Source organism: Doryrhamphus excisus, chromosome 14, assembly GCF_030265055.1.
Source record: "Doryrhamphus excisus isolate RoL2022-K1 chromosome 14, RoL_Dexc_1.0, whole genome shotgun sequence".
Classification (NCBI taxonomy): Eukaryota; Metazoa; Chordata; class Actinopteri; order Syngnathiformes; family Syngnathidae; genus Doryrhamphus; species Doryrhamphus excisus.
In genome coordinates, this window is record NC_080479.1 from 11,335,409 (window position 1) to 11,354,443 (window position 19,035).

Sequence of the window (19,035 nt, forward strand, 5' to 3'; positions counted from 1 at the left end):
ATGACCAGCGGCCGCCACTGAAGTGGAGGTATTGGGTTCAGCACCATGGCCAGTGCAATCACTCATGTTCTCCTGTGATCTAATCTACGTCATAATTGGCTGACGTAACCTACTGTGTTACGTTCATTTCATGGAATTACCCGCTGATGCATGTTGCAACATGCATCAGCGGGCTCGGAAATCCACTCTGCTGTGGGCAGAGTATAGGGACAGAGGATCTTCAGCATCATTTGCTTTGTGGCCGTTCCATTCCATGGCATGCGATCAGCCTACATACACAGGATGATGTATGCTTGATAGATAAAAGGCAGTCTCATGAATATGTATTATTTTTCCTTTGACCTTTGGTCAGAGAATAAAATCCTCACTGGACACGACAGCTTGTCCATTGATTCCCATACAAAGGTGATGAGCTCCATGCTTCCTTGTTACCCTCCAAGGCCTTTGGTGTTGGTGATCTTGCTGATCTGCATGTCCTGCCTCCCTAACATCTTGGATGCATCCTTCCATGGCTTTAATCAGGGTGAGATCAATAGTGATTGTCAGTAAGGCACCCATACATTTACCACAGGCTGCTGGAACAGCCTCAAAACCGTCAGACATGAAAGTGTGTGCCCTCTATGTTGCATATATGAATAAATACGCTCACTGGAGATATACGGCCCTGTCAGTGTCATGCATATTTTACCCAACAACAAACAAGGTTGTGGCATCCATCACTCATGTGGCTGTCACAGCTACACTAAGAACACGCCGCTAATAGAAACAGGCAGAGGAGAGTCTGACTTGTGTTTAGGGAAGTGCTGCTATGTGACATAGCTGGCGTTTCAAAAAGATGGGATCAATCATGGAAGCACAGGGATTGTTGTTTTATATAAGACGACGATTTGACGATCATGAGATAGGATAGGACACAATACTCAATGATACCATCAGAAAAACACTACAATATACCATAAGACCACCAAAGATAGGTCCACATGATGATATGACATAGGGAAAGATATCAAAGGATACTGAATGATACCATACTGTATAATACCATAGGACACCAAAAGATAGAACCAAATGATATCACAAAATATGATCCAATACTGAATGATATCAAATGAAAAACACCACAGAATAGCTTATGATACTAAATGATATGATACCATAAGACTCCAAAAGATAGGTCCACATGATATCACGTGACACGATGACACAATACTGAATGATATCATCAGGAAGACAATGTACTGTATGTTACGATATCATGATACCATAAGACAGCAAAGGATGGGCCCACTTGATATCAAAGCATACTGAATGATACCATTAGAATGACATGATACCAAATGATATCATGAGATAGGACACAAAATATGATACAATACTGATTGATAGCAGAAAGACACCCTACCACAAGATACATAAGAGAAAATGAAATACATGATACGGCGATAAAAATCAAACGAACGACGATACCATATAATAAGAGATACCAAAAGTGAAGGGATGATACTGTAAAGTGATAAGACATGATAGCATGAGACATAAAAATATTCCAAAATACATGATACCATAAGATTCCAAACAATAAGGGATGATACCACATGACACCATAAGTGTAGAAATGATACTCATTCTGAAGCATTTCATCTTGTTTCTCTTTATTTGAATTTTCCAAACTAATCATAATAAATAAATAAATAAATGAGTAGTAACTATTTATTATATCAAATCAATTGTTGATTCCAGCACTGATCTCCTGCCGTATCGTCCAGCCTTGTGTCCGCCATCCACGGCCTCCACCTCCCAGCTGACTGACTCACCCTGAGATTTGCCGCTAAAAAGAACAACAACACTTTTTAAAAAACGGGCGACTGGCTGAGTCGAAGCAGGCAATTAGTTTAATTGCCAAGCGCACACGCAGGGAGGAAGACTGCAAACATGTCTCCTCCTGAATGCAAACACTTCTATTACGCTTTCCAACAAGATGGAATGAACAGGAAAGTAACAAGACGGCAACGTGTCATGATGATTTACTCGCAATTACATTTAGACAAAGGCTGTTCCTCCTTTTGCCGCCCTCTGAATCGCCATTTTGGGACGTGGCGGCCCCGCAGCGCTGATTGAGTTGAACCTTGAGAAGATGACCCCTGACTAAACACTTGAATCTGACCGAGCGGGGCGTCCGAGTGATGACCGGCGAAGACATTTTTAAGCGTTTTAAGTCATGCAGAAGTTTCTGTCCAACTAGCTTGTTTGCACATCGTCGTCATGCACAGTTTGAGTGTTCAGTGCAGAATCTGGGTGTGTTTTACGGCCAAAACAGATAAGAGAGCATCTTGGCTTCAAGCTGGATTTTTACTTGCATATTCAGTTTGCATTTGCAGTAGCTTTTGAAAAGATGCATGTTTCTGTTTAATCTGCACCCAACCAGCTTTTGCATTACCTCAGCTTCAAAATGAATACATACTGGGCTGAATGAGCATATTGGTCTTGCGTAACATAGTTTTTCTTCATTTGTAGGAAATTCTACACCAGAAATATACACATACTGTATGTAGCAATTATATACATAATAAAATTCATTACAAACAATTGAAAGGAAAACATTTAAAATGAAATTCACTGATATGATTTGTAAAGAAAAATATGAAATTAAAATATAAATAAAAAATAAAAATATTTTTGCAGTCAAATAATTTAATTTGAATTTAAATTAATACAAAATAATGATGACGTATGTATATTAAATTAAAATGTCACACAATTAAATAAATAATAATAGACAATATAATGATTGCTGATTAACTTTGTAATATGTCCAAATGATATTTTAAAAAGAAAATAAATAAAAACTAATACATACAATCTAAGATGATTTGGTGGTGTTTAACAAATAAGTGCTGCAAAACAGAGAGTACCCCCTTGTAAATTAGGCGAGCAGCGCCATGGTGTGGTCGATGTGAGCAATTACACTGCTGGTTACCATCAAGTCAAATCTTAACATAGTTAACCTCTGAGGCGACAAACAAATGAAGTATTGTGTCATTACTGTCATGATATGAATTTAATCAGATAGTTGAAGTTATTTGATGAGATTGGGAGTGAAAACACTGTGTGGACGTACACTTTTGGCTTCATCCATCCCATTTCCTGGACAGAGTTCCTGAGGGAGGGGTTAAAGTTAATTTTGCAAGCATGGGAAAGTTCTCTTTTTTTTTCCGATGACATGGAATCTTTTTAAAGAAGAAGGCGAGTAAGACTGAGAGCAGCACTGAGGGAGGAAGGAAGGAGGGAGACCGAGACCACCTACGAGAGAGAAAGGTACCTTCTTTTGGATGGCTTCCATTCAAAGATGAATTTCTCTTTTGAGTAATACTTATTATTAGTATTACAGACAGTATTCACTGTAGTACAGTGTTGTTAAGATGCTCGTTCTCTAGTTAAGAGTTACATTGACTTATCATCCCAAAAATGTGTTTCTACTATTTCTACTCCATGTCTGATCTATTTCTTCATAGTATGTATTCATTTCTTTACTCCTTTTTATTGGTTAAATATTTCCAAAATGCCAATACTAAAAATATATATATATTAATAATAATTTTCAATGCAGTACTTTTGCATTATTGCACTATGGATCTCGCAAAAAAAGATTATTTTTTGGTTTTATCCATCAAAATTGTTACCCCATTTTATTGCTCTGTATTTTTTTAGATTTATTTTGACTTTAAATAAATGCTAAGTTCCTTTTAGTCATCGTAATAAATGCTTTTCTCTCTTTAATGTACTTTTTATGCCATTTAATAGACATAATTATGCTTTTTTTCTCATTTTTTATTGAGCATCCACAGTATGATATGAGACAATACAAAAAACAAGACTTGCAATGCTCACATTTTCCATTGTTTTCCCGTCTTTTCATATGTTGGTATCTCTAAAGTTCCTATTACTGCATAGTGCCAAGTACTTTTGTCTTTATTAATGTACTTTTTGTCTATTAGGCCAGTCTTTACCCATAATTCCACTGTGCTGTCACAGTGAGTGTGCACTGACTTTATTTTCCCTGCGTTGATGTTGCCTTTTCTCCGAAGGACTGAACTAACAGAAAAACATCAAGTAGTCTAAATATGTCAACAAGTGTCACAGCGGTGCCTCAGTTCCCTCACACAGGATGTTTACTCAGATGTGTGTGTGTGTGTATGTGTATGGTGCTTCCCAACAAGCTACTGTGTCATTATCATTAAACACTCCAGATTCCACCCCCTCCCGGCAAAGCCTCTCAAGACATAAAACAATTAAAGCAATCATTTTGTGCAGCAATTGAATATTCCCATTGAAGCCCTGCTGCAAGTTAGCAAAGCTGCTTCCACTCGTTTTCTTTTTAGTCCACTCTAGTATGGAATATGATGTCTTGTTGTGGAGGGAACAACAGCGTGAGCTCATAGAAGAAGCAAATGGAATAAAAAGAGTCGGAGAGACGTAAATATTTCTGCATTAGCTACGTGCTTGTTAAAACCCCTGGTGCGGAAATCAAATACCAGTTAGGTGTTAAGTGTTGGCTTTTGAGAAATGTAGCCGTAAAAAGCAGCGGTGGACCGTTTTTCTACCTCCATAATGACTGAGAGTGTACTTGCGGCCGTCTAATTTGAACGTGAACAACAGACTATAAAAAGGTGCCTTTTAACGACGGTTGCAAAATAATAGGATGTTTACGTAAGAAGTGGAGGAAAACAGTCACTCTAAAGTCTGGGAGAGATTAAACTCATCAAGTATGGATGAGACAGATTCGTCTTGCAGGGATTAGACCTACAGAGAGTTGGAAAATCGAATTAAACCTCGTTATGGTGTTGTTTTTCCTCCCTTTCGCACGAGGAAGCATATTTGCTAACAGAAATGGGGACGGCGTATGACGACTTGAGAAATACGCCACAAATGTGATTAATGATTTTATTCAATTAATGCTGATAGTCGCCGGGGTGCACGGTGTCCAAAAACACAAAACACAACCCGTTCCAGAGCAGTCTCAGTGAAGTCACCGACAATTTGGAGCCATTGTGTGGCTATGATACATTCTATGATGGCTGACATTAGTGGCTAAACTTGGCCAAATTGCTATCATTCGCTGACAACAACATAACCAGTGCGTGTGTTACTGTACGTCGGTGTACTTCACTCGGTGTACCCGAAGTAAGAATGCGAGTCGTACATTTGAATGCTGGTACTATCTTGAAAACCAGTCCTTTAACAGCTGTGGCTGTAGGCAACCTCCTGATGTATTTTTTTTTTAAATTATCATTTTGAATATCTTGCATCCAGCAGCTTTATCTAGCTCTGTATGCGCTTTAAAATGTTGGTAATTTTCCCTACTGCTTGCTCCGCACTGATACAACATTGGTTCTATAGCAGCTGTGGTGTTCAAGGTCATCTAGTATGGGGTCTAAAGAAGATCAACATTCAATACACAACGTTCAATAAAACACCGGCATGGAAACAGGAGTTCAGAACATAATACACCTTGACTTGTCCAAGTATTTCAATGACCTTGATCCTTCCTTGTCTCTGATGGTCCTCGAAGGAGCAGAGGATGTCCAGAGCTGACTGGTCCTTCCTGGAGCACCTGCTGGAGGAGGGTCAGGAGTATTCGACAGGCATCGGCCGCATCTGGCTAACCGTTCTCTTCCTGTTTCGCATGCTGGTCCTCGGCGCAGCTGCCGAGTCCGCCTGGGACGACGAGCAAGCCGACTTCATCTGTAACACGCGGCAACCCGGCTGCATGGCCGTCTGCTACGACAAAGCCTTCCCCATCTCGCACTTCCGCTACTTTGTTCTTCAAGTCATCTTCGTCTCCACGCCGACCATCTTCTACTTCGGATACGTGGCTATAAGATCGGCGAAGGAAAAAGAAGCAGGAAAGGACGATAAGCAGTCGGAAGATGATGCAAAACATAAGAACAAAGATGGCGGTGCGAGGAAAGTAAGCATAGCTGAGAGGAATCCACCAGAAGCTCCAAAGCTGAAAGGCAAGCTGTTATGTGCGTATACATTCAGCATCTTCTTGAAGGTTCTCCTCGAGGTTGGCTTCATCGTGGGGCTGTGGTTCCTTTATGACGGCTTCCTCATTGAAGCAAAATTCGAGTGCGTAGGGTTCCCCTGCCCTCACACGGTGGACTGCTTTGTCTCCCGCCCAACGGAGAAGACCATCTTCACCATCTACACCCAGGCCATCGCCGCCATCTCCTTGCTCCTCAACCTCATCGAACTCCTCCACCTGCTCCAGCTTGCCATTTCCCACCGCTTGGAGAAACGGTACCAAGGAGAGGTGTATCGACCACGATTGGATCAGGCGGCGGCTGCAGCCAAACAGGAGACGCCGGCGCTCCGAGAAGAAGCTCCGGAATCCTACAGTGGGAGTCTACCAGTGCCGAGCGAAGCTACCGGCTACACCACCAACCCTTGTGAGAGCTTTGGAGATCTGGCTATAACGGTCAACTGGGCGCCCACGGAAGCTGGGAGTGACGTGCTTCCTAGCTACAGGAACTGCGTAGAGGCCATCAGGACACCACATTCATCCAGGAACAGCAAGAACCACCACAAGGTGCCTTCAAAACAGAAGCACTACGTCTAACACACTCGCAGACTTTCCACCCTGGATTAAAAGATGTGTCCACTCAGAAGAAATAACCAACAGGAGTCGTACTGTCAACCCATCGCCTCCGAGACTCCAAAGACGCCAGACAACGGACCTTTTCAAACTTCAACACCCCCAAGGCTGACCTTAGTCATGAGATACTTGCTTTTACATCAAATAAGCGTGAATGTGTTTGGTTATGACTCGTTATAAATAAATACAGTCTCCCAGTCTCTTGAGGTCCACACTATCACCCCCCCCTGGAGGTCTTCTCTGACCACATCACGGAATGTTCTGGTCTCAGCTCAGCTCCCATGAGGATAACGGCTGTGTGGATGCACGCACGCATGCACCGGATGCTTCCCCGGAGTTAACAGGGAGAGTCTTATTCATCCGATGCAAACTTTAGTACTGAAGCAGGAGGCAGAGAGGACCACTATGTAGCATCCGGTTGGCTTAAAAGCTTGAAAGGATTAGTGACTGCAAACTTGATGGACTAAAAGTGGTACAAAATGAATGAAATGTATGTGAAATATGTATTTATATCAAAGGCATCTGTTATTTATTATACTGAGGAAAATAAAGTGATACATCACATGGTCAGGCTAATGTACTTCATTTGGACTGCAATCAGATTTAGGGATGATTAGTAGATGGCGCCTCATGGCTGTAGTGTCAGTTCAATAGATCTAAATATAAGCTACTTTTTTCTGGCTCTACTATGCATCCTTTAAGGAGGTCTGATGAACACACTTTTCATGCCCTGAAATTGACACAAAGCAAAGACTCAGCACCTTTAACCAAAATGCTCTGAAGTCCTAATCAACCTGATCATTATTTCAGTCTGTTCTTAAGGTGGGGTGTTTTTTTAATGTAAAATATGCTAATGTAATGGTAATGGTTTTATTTCATTTGAACATGCATCAGATTACAATTGAATGCATCACATAATCAGTTCACAGTTCCACATGTCCAAAAGGAGTAGGAAGAAGCAAAGCTTATTAAATCCTACCCCTCCATCTGGTACTTTTACAATCAGTAACTGTTACATTTGTTCACTTCCTGCTTTCCATAATACAGTTTAAGGTTTTGTTTTTTTTTTTTTTTAATAATGTACCTCGTACCGAAGTAGGAGGTGATATGACCATCCAATGACATAATGGGTACCATAGTAAGTGTCAATATAGTGATATATATAGCACATCGTGACTGGTTCAAGACTCTTCATCCTTGTATTTAGCAAACATCAACTGCTTGTATTGTTTCTTGAATTGGCTCATCGTTGTGCATTGTTTGAGGTCCTTACTCAATCCATTCCATAGTTTGATTCCTCATACTGAAATGCTATGGCTTTTTAACGTAGTCCTAGCATATAAGTGTTTCAAATGTTGTTCTTCCCTGAGATCATATTTCTCCTCTCTTGTAGACATTTTTAGCTAATTGGTTATTTTTAGCCTTATGCATTATTTTAGCTGTTTGAAAATTAACTATATCAGCAAGTTGAAGTATTTGTGATTTTAGAAATAAGGAGTTAGTATGTTATCTGTAGGCAGCATTATGAATTATCCTTACTGACCTTTTTTGCAGTACATTTAGCGAGTGAAGATTGCTTGCCTCGTCTCCATCTACAATAATATTGCCACTAGTGGGGAACCTGTGGCACATGGGCCAACTGCGGTCCGAGTAAATGGTGAATGATTTATGGGTCCCGCCCCCTTTTGGTTCAACCAATCTTTCTCAAATTTTACACACATTTGCTTGTCAGTCCCCTAAATGGGTGTGCCAGATTCTAAACATCCTACAGTTACAGTGGGTGTTTTGTAGAAGTATGAGACATCTCAAGTCAATCCGACTTATGGGGTCAAATGCCGATGTTTAATAACGGTGCTGCCATGTGGTGTATTTGACTGGAAAATAATAGCACAAGCGACGCAATGGGAGAGCATGTTTTGGCAAATTTTCATCCTTTTTTGTACATCAGTGCAGGAGTAGAAGCGCTTTGCGGGAGATGATTGGTGCTGATCCAAATTGGGTTGCACTGGGTGGCTCATGTTTTTTTTGTTGTTTTTTGGTTTGGCTTTGCAGCATTTACACAGAAATGTGGCACAATTAGACAATAATAGGAAGGCCGTCCTCAAAGAGGAACTTTTATTGGCAGTTATTGTTGCGTAAAAACAATCCAAGCCGCCTGGTTCCGAGTCTATTCAGTAAAAGTTGGCCGGCATTCCCGCTTAGCCTTGTTATCTCAGTCCAGGTTGGTGTAGTCGTGTTATTGTTACTGTGGGTGTTTTCACCAAGTGAAACAGTGAGGGGAGTGGGGGGGTGTCACGGAACAGATTGCAGGGGTCGACCCGTGTCTGCCAACTGGAGCCAGCGTGAGCATTCGTATTGTTGATTGTCCATTCTTTATGTTGACCAGTTAGCTTTATGGGCGTGTCATTGGATGGGAGTATCGGAAGACTGTATGCAATCCTTCGGGATGGACTTGCCATTGTGACCCTGTTTCCTGAGATTGTTGGAGTCATCGCTGATGCGTTTCCTGTCAGAGTTGGTGATGCTGATAATACGACGACGTGCCTATACCACTCACCTCATTCCATGAATCCTGCCGAATATTGATCCGATACAAGGGGCCAGTATTCCTGGCACTGATACGTTTTACTCTAACCTTTTTCAAATTGAAGATTTATTAATCATGATTATAATCAGAATACAATGAGAGTTTTTGTATGATTCGGTCCGCAGTATAGATAGATGTGATACTACTCTGGTAGTGATAATATCGACATGGGGACACGAGATAGAAAGGTTGAGAACTAAATCTGGTATCTGGTACTAAATGTCTGACCTCCTGTTACATAAATCATTTTAACAAGGCCGCATAAACAGGCGAGAAGTTGGGAATGAACAACACGAGTCTAATGAAGACATTCACATGCCAGGCAGCGCTAGTAAAAGTATGTCGATGGACTTTTATTGGGCAGGAATGAGGAATGATGCTGTGTAGGTCGGAGCGTGTCCTACAACAGCAAGTCCAAAGCAGCTCGCCCTCCATTTGGGCATTTTCCTTCTCAGCAAAACTTCCCTAAATTTAGATTCTGGACAGGAAGTGGCTCTGGATGTGTTTCCTCTTCCAGTATTGTTTCTCCCCCAGAGACTGGCGTGCTGAGGATTGTTCCCCCTGACAATGAGGGCATTGTCCCACGCTGCCCGTCAGGAGCCAGGAGGAGAATGATGCCTCATCGGACTCAAAAGTTCAGTTTGTGAACTGCTAACATTTTTGCAGCACTCTTCACATATAGAGGATCTTTGACTTAAACAGCATAGCCCTCCTCGTCTCAGAGAGGATCTTTGACTGGCATTGTGTGCACTAGGCCCTTAAAAGCACCAGATTCGGTCTTGTAGAGGATCTTTGACTAGGTCCTGTTTTCAAGCAGTTTGTTTTCGCTGGCATTTTTCTTTTTGTGTAATAACTTGAAGAGTGGATTTATATGAAATTTTCAGGAATTGTCGGAAATGGGATATGGGATATACATTTTGGGGGTGATCTGGGTCACTGTTTGGGTGCAGGATGATTTTTTTAAAGGATTCTTTAACATTAGTAGATGCATAAGAACACCGCCATGACGGAAATGCGATTTTTGCATACCTGCATCCTATGTGAAAGTGTGTTTATTCAGCAGCATTGTTCCTGCAGCTCTATCCAGTCTGTCCACTCAGGATGTTGGACTGGACCTCTTTAGAAAAGAGCCTAAAAAAAACAGACAGACCATCCAGGATTAGCCATTATTCAGCATCTTCCAGCACAAACAATGAAACACGTTCCCAGGTTGCTTGGTGTTCAGTTCCCACAGTAAGGAGCTGGTCCATTGTTACCTGTCCTTATCTGTCCCAGAAGGACACGTTCCTTCTTAACTTCCTCTCCGTGCGTCGTCCAGCATCTTCTTCCTACATTTGTTGTCTGAAAGTGAGAGTGGAGATCATAGTTGGACCATGTTAGCTGAGTGGAACATTCAGGCACACAAGGGAGAAGCTCCTGGAGCTCGGAGGACATGGACCTTCATTATTTAACACAGCAGTGTGCTGAATAATTATCAGCATCCTGTACAAATCCTGTTTTAAAAGTTCCTTCCCATAAAAGTCTGTTCCGTATTCATGACGGCGTCTTCCAATCCATTAAAGATTCCTATTGAAGTATGTGTTTCACATCTTGGGATTCAGTGAAGCTACTTAAGATTTGATTAAAGGAATAGACATTATGAAATAAATTCTTCACATGCTTCAAATGATGCCATTATATTCATTAAATAGTCGCCGGGTGCTCGTTTGCAAAGGCCAAAAACCGCTATAGGGTCTGTCCGAATGAAACATTGGTTTTAACAGTTCCTACATTTGAAGGATTAGGAGTGGTCAGCATCCAGCAGCTTTATTTACCTCTGCATGCGCTTTAAAGTGCTAATTGCAAACGCAGGCAGCTATCACAACATTGGTTCTGTTACGACCGGCTTGTGCAATATACAGAAGGTTATATTTTCCTTTCTGCTTTCTCATGCACTCCAAATCCTTATTAAAGTAAAAAAAAAAGGATGTACAACCAATGTGTTATCTTTTTATCATGATTTATTCCTCACAAGCAAAAAGAGGCCAAGGTTCCTCACATGAATGTGTCAGCCACTTCCTCCTTCAGCATTATTTTGTCTTTTGCGCTCCCCTTTAGACTCCAGGCTTTCCTCCATGAGGCTGAATGAGCCATCCTGACTTCCTTCCTGTCACTTTGAAGCTCAGTTCATTTGTAACAATAGTCACTACAGACTGGAGCCGCAATGATTGATTCTCAGAGTTGGACAATTTGGGCTTTTTATCCCCCCCCCCCCCCCCCCCCACCCCCACCCGCATGACGTACAGTCGAATCAGGCAGTGTGCACAGCTTACAACTTTCTAATAAGAAAGTCTCGATGTTGTTCCATGCCATAATAGGACTAAAGCAGACTAAGCTACATCACCAGACCTCCCACATAGATGGCTGCATACCATCAAAGACCCCGTGACTGTTTCTGACATGTATAGCAGCTTAAGAATCGCTCCTTTTGTCACATTTGGTGTAGCTGTAAGAGTGTAGAGTGGAAAACAGACGAAAACATCAAAAGTACACATGTGCTTATGCTTCTTGATTGTTATTTCCAAAGTGCAGTGACCAGCTGTGAGGAATAGTTTTGTCATCCTATAAAAAAAAAGGGTCCCGCTTGGAAGAAAATGAGGTTAGCTCTCTTCAGGCCGGTTCCTGTTGAGAGCCGCTTTGGGAGTAAACTCCATTTTGTCTTTGAGACTGAGCACCTGAGTGCCGTCCATCCCGGCTTGCTCCTGCAGTGTCCTCTCCTCCCTCAGTTCCAGAATGCTCTTGTCCTCGCGGGGTTTGGGCGTCCCCCTGATGAACCACTCCAGGTGGTAGCCCACCGCTCCCACCACAAAGGCCACAGGAAAGGTGATGTACGGAGCGTAGGTCCGCATGGCTGTCCACACAACGGGCCACATGATGTGCACGTCTGAGAGATTGAAAGACAATTTGTTCATTTTAGGTGACAGATAAATGCTTGGGGTTTTTTACCTGACTTCTTCAGGGGTAGCGCCCCCTTGTGGTAAAACCTAACAAACGCACTAAAATTGGAAAGTTGTTGTGAGTTGAGTTGTTCTGGTGGCTGTATGTTCACTTTATTACTATGTATACTTTTAAAAATCACATTATGTTACGCTATTTTGTGTACTTCGCTTTGGGAGGATTCTGATCACCTGACAGTTATACAGTCATTCATGCTCAGCCCTTACACAACAACAGATCATTACTTAAAATCATTCATGGTTCTACACCCGGTAGAATAGCGGTTCTTCGCGTATACAGACTGACGTTAGACTTTGACTGTATTTTGTAATTATTTGTAATTCTCAAATACTGCCCTGTAAATGAGTGACTCTTGTGAGTCATTTACTTCGCACCTTGGGATGGCCGGTTTATTATGTTCCCGCAGTTCATATTGTGGCGCCAACCCCACACCGGGTGTATATTTAACGAAACACACCCAAGTGCCCATTTTCTGTATTATTTTACTATTTCAATTTTAATTGAGCAGTAACATTGTGTTATTTGACTCACCTTCACCGTTTTCACGTTGGTGCCGCAGCGGATGAACGTAACTTCCGAGGGGTGTTGACCCGCCCAGCTTGTTACGTGATTGGTCAGAAATTCTTCTTCGTTCTCTACAGGCGGCTTTAGCACCATAACTTTAGCTAGCACCATCTAGTGGTTTAAATATTACACTGCAGACTTTTGTCAGTTTCAAAAACATTTCCCGTAATCACAGCATATTTAAATGAGTCATTCATCAGGAAAACACTTTATGAAATAGTTCTTTATTTGTTTTGACATTCAAAAAAATATTTGGCATGTCTCAGTGGAATGTAAAATACAATCTGTTCATTAAATATAGACACAGGGATATATTTGCAGCTAATCAGTGGTATGGAGGTCCAAAAATACTTTTTGTGGATTCTACAATCATGAAACATTCTGAGGTGTTACTTAAAAACATTGAAATACTTTCAATTTAGTGCTTGGGATCATGACATAATTCTTTTAATATATAAATGTGTTTATCATTTAGTACCAACCCTAAATTACTCCAGTTTAGCAGACATGTAAAAGGGAGTATTTATGAGACCCATCTTTGAGAAAAATCAAAAGAGTAATTGTCCCAATAAACAGAAAGGCCTCTGTGGTGGAAATGTCACTACTTCACCTCTAGCCCTTATTTGTTTTGGTGTCAACTATATGTAGCATCAAGCCACAGGATCTACTGGCTGGTGTACCGAATGCAGGGAGGCATGGGAGGCCTGACTGTCACTGGGATGCTCACATTAGCCTGGTGATGGCACCCGATAGGAAATCCTCATAGTTGAGGCGGATGTTTCCTGTCCTGTTAGTGTCTTTCTCCCTGAAGACGTGCGTCATGCTCTCCAACTGTGTGCACACCTGGATGAAGCGGTCTAATTGGATGCCCGGACGGGCAGCATGGACACTGAAGCGCCGCACCAATGCCTCGGAAAATTGTGGGCTCATGTTGTAGCCCATCTGCGCAAGAGCTGGAGGAAAGATCCCCAAGTGGGATGAAACAGAGCCTTCTAGTATTAATGTTTTTTTTTTTAAAAGGGCTTACCTTGATGTAGCTCTGTCCCACTAATAGAACCTGAGCGGTCCCGGTCATATTGCTGAAAGAGAGCTCTCCACCTTTGCATGAAGTCCCATAAGGCAGAGAAGCCAAAAAGGTCCATGCGACCTGACCTTGTCTTGTCAAACATGTCTAACAGGAAAACACATCATGCAGATAAAGGCATGTAAAGATGTTATGCATTTAACAAAAGATGTAGGACTCACTGATCATCATGAGGCACGTCTCATCGTTAAAAGTGGACCAGTTGGAGTTGACCAGCGCCTGTTTGAGCTCCTTCATATTGATGAAGCCACTATGGTCTGTGTCGACACTATGGAACCACTGCTGGGCTTCTGCGTTAACACCAGGAGGGATGTTCCCTATGGACAGAACCAGGAATGTGTTGGGAAGAAGATGACGGTTTGTCAGATTGTCGTCACAATACCTGAAGGAGCGGGTTGCCTGTAAGGTGCACCGTGAGGGTGTCCACCGTAACCGCCATAAGCGCCTCCTGGTCCAGGTCCATAGTGCCCGCCTTGTCCTGGTCCATATTGGCCTCCTGGTGGGCCTGCTGTACCCCCATATGGAGCAGAGGGTGCCGGGCCATACGGGCCACTCCCTCCACTGTATGGAGCATGAGGTGCAGACGGCTGTCCTGGATAGCCCTAAGTACAATTCATTGCAAATATTTATTGACGTTTAACAATGTTGTTCGGTAAATAGGATATCGATACTACTTTTACAGTTAAAGCAACGCATTTTCACTGGCTGTATGTTTAATTCTTCAATGGTAGTTTGTCTGACGTGTAGTGCAATATTTCAACTAAGGCTGTGAAGCCAGATGCTAACAACATTTAGCATCGAATCAACGCCAATTAAACCGGAAATCACAAACAACTGTCAAGCAATAACATGGTGTTCATGACAACGTCGCGTCTCAATGAAATACATTCAAAATAACAAACAAGTAGGAAGAATTACTCTACCTTTCCGTACTGGTAACTCATTTTTACTGACTCCCTGGAGTTCCTTTTACCGGAAGACGGGTCCTGCAGAGGAGGCTGAGCAGTGATTGGTTCTTTTTTGCCATCAGTCTAAACCGCACCCAGCGATCTTGATTTTGATTGGACAAGAGAGTGTAAATAGGATGACGACAACACGGAACCAAAATGACTCATTTCTCTCATGACGTGCATACCGATACTGACTGTGACTATGCATAGAATGCACGTATGTTGTTCATTGTCACTCTATATCGTACTATCCTGTTGATGGTCTATTTATCAACATGGGTATGCTTATTTTACATTTTGATCACGATAACAGAAAATATGACTATTTCCTGTCTGTTTTTGACTAAAAAAATAAATAGACAAACAAGACATATACTAAAAATGATTTTACTTTGCAGCGCACAAAACAATAAATACAACATATAACATGTAACAATCATGGCCCTATGTAATATGCATTGTAACAACTGTCTTCAACAAGAATATCCTTAGTGCTAATGTGAGCCAGAAACATGAAACAAATTACTTCAATAATAATAATAACAAAAAAGTGCTTGGTGCTCATAAGCTGTGTTTTCCATGGAGGGCACTATAATTGAGTATTTTCTGGTTTACCATTTAGTTTCAGTATTTATTGCCAATATTTGACCCTTTTGAGAACATCCGATCATTATTAAAACCCATCCAAGTGCTGTTTTTTAAAGCTATTTTGGCTGTTTGAATAAACATAGGTGTAATTTTTCAAATTGTGTTTAGATTAATTAGATTCATTGTCAAAGCAACACAAAAACCCACATAATGCGAATAGAAAATCCAGTTAAAAACCATTGGATTATTGACTCCGCATTCATCATAACAAAAACTAATGCAATCCTTTCAGATCTGAAGTTGGACGACTGTCTCTTTAATTTGTCCACTAGGTGGCACTACCTTTCCCCATTCAAAGCATGCAGCAAAAGGTATCACCTCTTAAGTGTTTTCTGCAAATGTGCTGAAATGATAAATATGTGCTGTTATTGATGCTGGATTTTTAAAGTGCGTTTTTGTGTTTTTATTTTGGCTTTGTTTTTTTAAAAAAAAAACAAGCAATCAAGCTATGTAAACATACTGGCCTTTGACTAACCAACATATAATTTATATTTGATATTTATATTTCAGGCTGAAGTCGTTTTTTTGAGATAATTTTTTGGGTGGAGGCAACATTATTTTGAAATTATTTTAGCAGCAGTTTTTGGGAAGCTGACCTTTTTTGTTGTTAGGGACTAATGAGTGAATTTGTTACACTAAAATACATCCACAAACATCCAGATCCTGCAGTATTTACATGAAGGTACCTTAATGTGGCAAGCCGGTCAATCTATTTACACAAGTCATCCCAGAATTGATGAAAATGTTCCTCAGCAGAGCCTTATATCTCCTTATTTACTGTGCTCCACTTTGCCATTTTGTTGCGGTTTCTGTCCTTCCTCAGCCGTCATGTTATTGAGGTTGTGGACGGAAGCGGTGGGATCAATCCTGATAGACGTTTTGGACCTGAACTCTGACCTGGGCGCCGACAGCGGGGTCATTTCCTGTTTGCCGGAGAACTCCTTCCACTTCCTTTCGTTCCTCTTCATTTTGTTTTTCATGGCGCGTTTGCAGATGAGGTAAATCATCTCGCAGATGCACATGAAGATGCAGACAACAGAGGAGACCACCATAAAGAGGGTGAAGATTTTCTTCTCTGTAGGCCGTGAAATGTAGCAGTCCACGGTGTTGGGGCATGGATCCAGGGAGCACTTGGACAGTCGGGGCATGTCGAAGCCGTGGTAAATGTGGTGGAGGAGGTAAAGGAAGCCGCCGTCAAAGCTGATCTTGAACAGCAGGCTCACCTAATTGGACAGAAGGGATGGAATTGTTTCCATTAGAGGTTCACTATTATGCAAAATTGTTGTCTTAATGATGTTATGATAGTAAAATGGGTCTGGAGAACCAGTTTATGAGTAAAAAGCACTTTTAAAGGGTTAGATTTTGGCCATCATACTTCCAATACGCTGATCTTACTCATTCTTACCAAGTAGGTCCACCACAGACCTCCACGTTTCTTCCCAGGGTTGGCATAAAGATGAGCCCCCTTGTGTGCTTGGGTGTACACCATGTCTTTCTTCTCGCGGTATTTCACGTGTGCCGTCACCAACAGGGAGGGGCACGTGACAAAGATGAGCTGCAGGGCCCACAGGCGGATGTGAGAGATGGGGAAGATGGCGTCGTAGCACACGTTGCTGCAGCCCGGCTGAGCCGTGTTGCACACAAAGTCCTTGCTCTCGTCACCCCACACTCTTTGCGCCGCCACCACGAACACCAACACCCGGAAGACGAAGACCACGGAGAGCCAGACGCGACCGAATGACGTGGAGTACTTGTTGACTCCGCTGAGGAGGGACTCCAGGGCAGACCAATTCATAGCTGCTGCCTGGGGGGGGTGGAAGACGGGTGGAGGGGGGAGGCCGGGTGGATGAAGTTCTCAATGAGACTACCCTGAGTGGGAAAAGGAAGAGGAAAATTAGCGAATGACTGACATCCAATCTATACAGTATATGATTATAGCAAGCTTGTCCTTATATTGCACCTTGCATCATCATAACCCACATGACGTCATCAAACTTCAAAATGTAATCTACCTTTGACTTACAAGACAGCATTGAGATGCATATCCAGTAGTAGTAGTTTGAGGAATTGGAATTTGTACTATTAACTCAATTTTTCTTAGTTTCTTAACGCATGAGAAAAAACATCCTTACAATATGTTTGTAAGGATTTACTAACATAACACCAAAATGGACAATTTTCCCAACATTGTTTTTGTAAAGCCAATTCTATCCCTTGTCACCATTCTGTGGTTGATCTTCACTGCCGAGACGAACTCTCCAGTCGATTAGTCACATATTCAAATACGCAGGCAGGCTTTCATGTTTGTCATCTCTATAATCCCACATGCATATGGCAGCGACAAAACCAATTGGATGCCACCATAGGATATCTTAATCACTGTTTGTTTCTACTTTGAGTTGGTCCTCTCAGATTGCTTCCTCCTCCTCTAGCTATGCAGTTGGCTTAACGCCTACAAGGGTGTGTACTGCACCCAATAAACAAAATATGTGTGCTGAATAAAAGTCAAATGGATTAAAAAACAGGAAGTTAGCATAGGGGAGAATGAAAATGGAAGGACAGCTGAATGAAATATTATCAATGAAGCCAAGTCTAACCATCCAATCAGCCGTGAGCGCCTTGCTTTCCATTTGCCTCCCGAAGAATCATGCTTTAAAACGATGTTATGTGATGTATTTTGACCTTCATTCAAAAGGCAAATAAACAAAAACGTGTGACACAGAATAATGTTAGGAAATTTGGCTTTTAAATTTTAAAAGCCTTCTTTGTTATCATGTAAAATGAGATCATCTGCCACACCGTTCTCGTGTTACTCATGTGACCTGCCGTACCGGTTGAGCAAGCTGTAAGTGTGTTCTTTTTCATCGCCATGTCAACGCTCCAGGATGGCAAGGTGCGGCCCTTCCCATCGTCTTTTCTCCTTTAAAAACTACAGCACATATTTTTGATTATATATTTTGATTATATATTTTTGATTATATGATTATATATTTCCTTGATTTTTTTTTTTAATGAAGGCAAATTTATGAAATACTTCTAATGTTTTTCATATACCCAAACTCCACAAATATGTCTTTAAGCATAATGTTCAATATCAACCAATGTTACAACTCCTGCAAGATGAATGTACTTGGCAAATAGCATCTCCTCTTTTTTGGTTACTTTTCCCAGACCCATACACCAACAATCAGCAAAATCCGGCGGTATTAAGTATTTTAACTGAACAAACAAACAAAGACACACATGCACCGTATGTTCCGAGAAACATAACAACATTCTAAACACGTAGACGCGCATTACATAATGTCAACAAGCACCATACCTTAGAAGCCTTCGAAAAGAGCTTGACTGACAGTCAGGTGGATAAAATAGAGCTTTCATAGACGGGGTGGGTGGAGCGACACTGTCGCATTCATTTCAACTGAACTTGTTAGGGGGGAATTTTCACAATAGAGAAAATGAAACTAAGTGATGGGGAAAATGGGACCAAAATTGGAAACTTCATTTGATTAAGAGGGCTGGTCAACAAGTACGGTAATTTAGGTTAAAG

At 41.6% G+C, this 19,035-nt stretch overlaps 4 protein-coding genes across 7 annotated transcripts; 1 reads left to right on the forward strand and 3 right to left on the reverse strand.

Moving 5' to 3' along the window:
• Positions 1 to 3,225: 3,225 nt before the first annotated feature.
• Positions 3,226 to 7,204, forward strand: gja4 (gap junction protein alpha 4). 3 transcript variants are annotated; one of them, XM_058046929.1, is made up of 2 exons: positions 3,226 to 3,315; positions 5,570 to 7,204. In XM_058046929.1, exon 2 carries the CDS (start codon positions 5,579 to 5,581, stop codon positions 6,617 to 6,619), a length of 1,041 nt encoding a protein of 346 aa, XP_057902912.1. In that variant the 5' UTR covers positions 3,226 to 3,315; positions 5,570 to 5,578; the 3' UTR covers positions 6,620 to 7,204. The 3 variants fall into 3 exon arrangements, with proteins under 3 accessions (XP_057902912.1, XP_057902913.1, XP_057902914.1); XM_058046930.1 differs by having other exon boundaries at positions 3,271 to 3,315; positions 5,576 to 7,204; XM_058046931.1 differs by lacking the exon at positions 3,226 to 3,315 and adding an exon at positions 3,867 to 4,667 and having other exon boundaries at positions 5,576 to 7,204.
• A 4,307-nt stretch (positions 7,205 to 11,511) lies between these two features.
• Positions 11,512 to 12,879, reverse strand: smim12 (small integral membrane protein 12). 2 transcript variants are annotated; one of them, XM_058047152.1, is made up of 2 exons: positions 12,771 to 12,879; positions 11,512 to 12,165 (listed from the first exon to the last, which is right to left on the reverse strand). In XM_058047152.1, the coding sequence occupies exon 2, from the start codon at positions 12,152 to 12,154 to the stop codon at positions 11,882 to 11,884; it is 273 nt and encodes a 90-aa protein (XP_057903135.1). In that variant the 5' UTR covers positions 12,155 to 12,165; positions 12,771 to 12,879; the 3' UTR covers positions 11,512 to 11,881. The 2 variants fall into 2 exon arrangements, with proteins under 2 accessions (XP_057903135.1, XP_057903134.1); XM_058047151.1 differs by lacking the exon at positions 12,771 to 12,879 and adding an exon at positions 12,614 to 12,760.
• Positions 12,880 to 13,022: 143 nt separating this feature from the next.
• Positions 13,023 to 14,951, reverse strand: pef1 (penta-EF-hand domain containing 1). The gene is made up of 5 exons (XM_058047148.1): positions 14,811 to 14,951; positions 14,270 to 14,489; positions 14,049 to 14,204; positions 13,831 to 13,974; positions 13,023 to 13,756 (listed from the first exon to the last, which is right to left on the reverse strand). Exons 1-5 carry the CDS (start codon positions 14,829 to 14,831, stop codon positions 13,527 to 13,529), a joined length of 771 nt encoding a protein of 256 aa, XP_057903131.1. The 5' UTR covers positions 14,832 to 14,951; the 3' UTR covers positions 13,023 to 13,526.
• Positions 14,952 to 15,208: 257 nt separating this feature from the next.
• LOC131101649 (gap junction beta-3 protein-like) lies at positions 15,209 to 18,912 on the reverse strand. The gene is made up of 3 exons (XM_058046962.1): positions 18,808 to 18,912; positions 16,891 to 17,354; positions 15,209 to 16,708 (listed from the first exon to the last, which is right to left on the reverse strand). Exons 2-3 carry the CDS (start codon positions 17,278 to 17,280, stop codon positions 16,256 to 16,258), a joined length of 843 nt encoding a protein of 280 aa, XP_057902945.1. The 5' UTR covers positions 17,281 to 17,354; positions 18,808 to 18,912; the 3' UTR covers positions 15,209 to 16,255.
• Between the last annotated feature and the right edge of the window lie 123 nt (positions 18,913 to 19,035).

What these genes read in the sequence shown, in the direction of transcription:
- gja4 (XM_058046929.1), top strand. Translation starts at nt 5,579, where the DNA reads ATGTCCAGAGCTGACTGGTCCTTCCTGGAGCACCTGCTGGAGGAGGGT.
- smim12 (XM_058047151.1), bottom strand. Translation starts at nt 12,650, where the DNA reads ATGAACTGCGGGAACATAATAAACCGGCCATCCCAAG. An exon ending in AATAAACCGGCCATCCCAAG is followed by an intron (nt 12,166 to 12,613) that starts GTGCGAAGTAAA and finishes TCAATCTCTCAG; the next exon opens with ACGTGCACATCATGTGGCCC.
- pef1 (XM_058047148.1), bottom strand. Translation starts at nt 14,831, where the DNA reads ATGAGTTACCAGTACGGAAAG. An exon ending in TGAGTTACCAGTACGGAAAG is followed by an intron (nt 14,490 to 14,810) that starts GTAGAGTAATTC and finishes AATTGTACTTAG; the next exon opens with GGCTATCCAGGACAGCCGTC. An exon ending in TGGGACAGAGCTACATCAAG is followed by an intron (nt 13,757 to 13,830) that starts GTAAGCCCTTTT and finishes TCTTTCCTCCAG; the next exon opens with CTCTTGCGCAGATGGGCTAC.
- LOC131101649 (XM_058046962.1), bottom strand. Translation starts at nt 17,280, where the DNA reads ATGAATTGGTCTGCCCTGGAGTCCCTCCTCAGCGGAGTCAACAAGTAC. An exon ending in GTCTGTGGTGGACCTACTTG is followed by an intron (nt 16,709 to 16,890) that starts GTAAGAATGAGT and finishes CTGTCCAATTAG; the next exon opens with GTGAGCCTGCTGTTCAAGAT.